The 3,981-nt window shown below is 31.4% G+C and overlaps 1 protein-coding gene across 1 annotated transcript; it reads left to right on the top strand.

Moving 5' to 3' along the window:
• Nucleotides 1-1,509: 1,509 nt before the first annotated feature.
• On the top strand, nt 1,510-2,451 carry LOC112794928 (probable protein phosphatase 2C 55). Its single transcript, XM_025836894.1, has one exon. The coding sequence runs from the start codon at nt 1,510-1,512 to the stop codon at nt 2,449-2,451; it is 942 nt and encodes a 313-aa protein (XP_025692679.1).
• The last annotated feature ends 1,530 nt before the right edge of the window (nt 2,452-3,981 follow it).

The raw sequence follows: 3,981 nt of genomic DNA on the forward strand, positions 1-3,981 counted from the left end.
CTACCTCTATTTTATAAATTATTATTTTGTTATTCATCTATTATATTTATTAACAATTAAAAACAAAAATAATGAAATAGATTTTCTATTAATTCTGACTTTCATAAATATTTTGGCAATGCGAATTAACGAGTTTTTTATTTTTGATTCAAGTTACATCTCTAAACGCTAAAAAAATCGTATTTCTTGGTAATTTAATCGATTGGATGTACAATATAATTGATTAAATATCAAATAATAATATGATTTTTTTTAAATTTAATTGATGAGAGATATAACACAATCGATTGAATTGTGTTATATAATGTGAATTTTTTTTATTCAATTAATTAGTAGTGTTATTCAATCGATTGAATTTCGCACAAAAATATCGTATTTTAACCCAACTAATTGGTTGCTGCTGTTACAATCAAGAGCAATGATTTGGTATTGAAGTGAGACTATTAATATAAATACGAAGGAACATTATTGTTGGTTGGGCCAAAATAAATAAATAAATAATAATAATAATAATAATAATAATAATAATAATAATTTGAATTTTACAAGCTGAAAGGACAAGAAAAAGGAGTGGTAGCAGATGAGTTTCAATAAAGGCGTAATCTATTAAATCCACCGTTTAATTTTGTCATCTGTTTTTGCCACACTTGCTTTCTTGCTCATAGTCCATGAAACTCGTCAACTAAGCAAAATCAAAGGATAAGGAAACCAACAATTTACAGAACATGAGAACTTTAATTTGGTCCATACTTAAAACTAACATCAGGTAAATTTTAATTAACATATAAATAAATTAAAATAAATTAAAAAACAAACTAAAATTATTTAAACATCAGATAAAATTAGAATTAATAAAAATATTTATATAAAATATTAATATTATTGATGATGAAAATAAAAAAAGGAAGAACAGAAAAAAGAAGAGAGAAAAAGAAAGAAAAAGAAAAATAGAGAAGGAGACAATTTGTTGAGATGTAGAACTTTATTAAAAATAATAATTTATAAAATAAAAAATATATTTTATAATTAAATAATATATAAAAAATTAATTTATAATTAAAATTAAATAAAAATTATTTAATAATTATTAAAAAACTTAAAAAAACATATTGTTATAAAACCATTTAATGATTTAAATGGACTGTAGGATCCTTTCCCTTGTTAGTTGTGGATGTTATTGAGTTTATTGTTAAGGAAAAGACATTTTAAATTTTCTGTTATCTTACTGTCAACTACAAGATCAATATTTTCGAAATAAAGCTTGAAAATCACAGTAACAACTTATCATATCTTATCTTTCTATGGAAGAACGCGTACAAGTTAAACTACAAAGAAAAAATTGTCCTTTATTTAAGCCTAACAGAAAGAACCATCAACCACATCCAAATAATATCGAACTACCAAATAATCACCGCACTACGCACTCTCAGCCTTTCGCAAAAGCATTCAACAATAATAATCTTGAAGACACGCTGTAGAAGTTCTTGGAAGTTTAGAGGAGGTTGAAACATGGTTGCAAAAGGAATCTACTTCCCAAATATAGACCCCAAGAACCCATTGGGAGAGGTCGATCAATTAATTTATGATATATCACGGATTCTGAAGAAGAAGATCATTGCTGTTTGGGCTAGAAGAAAAAAAGCTAAGATGATTATGAAGAATCGCTGCATTGATTCTGGAAAAGTAGAGAGTAAGAATAATAACGTGAACATGGTGGCGAGTGGATTCTACATCCCAAAATCAAACCCAGAGAAGCCGTTAGGAGAGGATGCGCACTTTATATGTGAGGAAGAATCAACGATGGGCGTCGCCGACGGCGTTGGCGGTTGGGCCAAACACGGTATAGACGCCGGCGAGTACGCCCGGGAGCTCATGTTAAACGTGCAAAATTCCGTGAAACAAGAACCGGAAGGCTATGTTAACCTAAAAAGAGTTCTGGACGAGGCTTACTTGCAAACCAAGGCAAACGGTTCCTCAACCGCGTCGATCGTCACCGTAGATAATGATCAAGTTTTTCATGGAATCAATGTGGGTGATAGTGGGTTTATGATATTCAGAAACAATAAACTATTGTATCGGTCGATGATTCAACAACATCGTTTCAATAGGCCCTATCAATTGGGGAATGATAAGAGGAGTGATACTCCAAAATCGGCTCAAGAATATAGGCTTAAGGTTCAGGATGGGGACATAGTGATTCTTGGGAGTGATGGGCTTTGGGATAATGTGTTTGTTAGTGAGATTGAAAAGACTTTGATGCTTAGGAACGTAGATGGGAAAGGGGATGTGCATGATTTGGCAAGTTTCATTGGCCAACTTGCTTTCTCATTTTCCATGGATGGGAAGACTTTTTGTCCGTTCGCAGAAGCAGCAAAGCATGCAGGACAAGAACGCGTTGGTGGAAAGGTTGATGATATTACAGTCCTTGTAGGTCGAATTGTTGTTCAGTGAGGTCAAATTTTTGTATCAATTAACTTCTTTAGTCTATTAATTGTAAATAATTTTCATTTTTTTTTTGCTTTCTTCTTTCTTTTTTTTTTCGTTTTTTTTTATAAAAGAACAAATAAATTTCTAATCTTTTTAATAGGAAGACAAATACGTTATTGATGAACTAAAAATAAAAAGGCATCTCAAACCTCTTAAAACATCAATTTACTATCAATTGATGTGGACGCTGGAATGTTCACAGGCGTACACATGGAAGGAAGTTAAAAAATTAAAGGACATGTAGGTCCGTATCTACTTCCTCCACCTCCTCTAACTCGTCTAAGGCTCTAACACACCACCATTTTCAGTTCTTCATATTTTCCAGAACATTCTTCTTGTTCTTTTTCAAACCTTCGTTGACAATTAAACAATTAATACATGTCAGATTAAGAACTAAAACTATTTCAAGCATCAGATTTTGAAAAAAAAAAAATCAAAATCAAAATATCACTATATCTAATGGACTCAATTTCGCCCACTTGCTCATCTTCTCTTCTGCGCTGCAAGTTCCGGACCTTCACTTCTCGCTCTCCTCGTGCTTTTTTTCTGTTCAGTCAATTGTATGCTTTGCGATCAGTCTCTCGGTCAAGCCAAGTCTCCGATTCAGAAACACACAATAATAAAAAGGAATCCAACAACTTAGATTAAAAGAAAAATGGCCTCTAAATTAAATCTGCAAAGAAAGCCAATCTCTTAGATCACCACTCTATCAAGCACATCGTTGGCGAGTCCAATTTCGAGGTACCCACTCTTCAACCCTAATCCCTTGTCAGTCTTCTCTAATTTCGACAATTTTTCCCTCTTAAAATTGAAAATTTTTTAGTTCTATAAGAAGAAGCTCCCTAAGAACAAGGATTTCCTCATTGCCTGCATCTGATTATATACTTTTTTATGTGAACAACAAAAATTACGCATGTATTTATTTGTTGAAACTACTATCAGAGAAAATTTGGCTTTGTTTTGGTTTTGGTTTTGATCTGCACAGCAAATTGACGCTGAAATATCCAAACTTTGTCATTTGCTTTTTTTTTTTTTTTCATCTTGGTGTGGTTGAGGTAATGGTGGGATGCAGAAATTATTTCAATCCGAAAGTTTCTTCGGTTTTCCCTTTTGGATGATTTTGATGCTTTATTACATGAGAAAGGGAAATTTCTTTTTGTTAGCGTTTGTATTATATATATATTTAATTCAATTCATTCAACGTCAGTGCAGTTGTTTGATCTTTAATTTAACTGCTGTGCATGTATGTAGTCTTCAATGGATTGTAGCAGCTAAGCATATACCCAAGAATAAGAAGGTGGTTCTGGAAAATATGAAGAACTGGAAATGTTGTTATGCAAGAGGAGTTGAATGGATAGGGACCTACTATAAAATTTAAAGCATTAAATGAAATTGATAAAAGATTTAATGATTTAAATTTATTCTATAAATAACTTTAATAAAATAAGTGGAATATACAACAAAACCCAAATACACCACAATATTAAGAAAATC

The sequence above is a fragment of the Arachis hypogaea genome, chromosome 4 (genome assembly GCF_003086295.3).
Source record: "Arachis hypogaea cultivar Tifrunner chromosome 4, arahy.Tifrunner.gnm2.J5K5, whole genome shotgun sequence".
Classification (NCBI taxonomy): domain Eukaryota; kingdom Viridiplantae; phylum Streptophyta; class Magnoliopsida; order Fabales; family Fabaceae; genus Arachis; species Arachis hypogaea.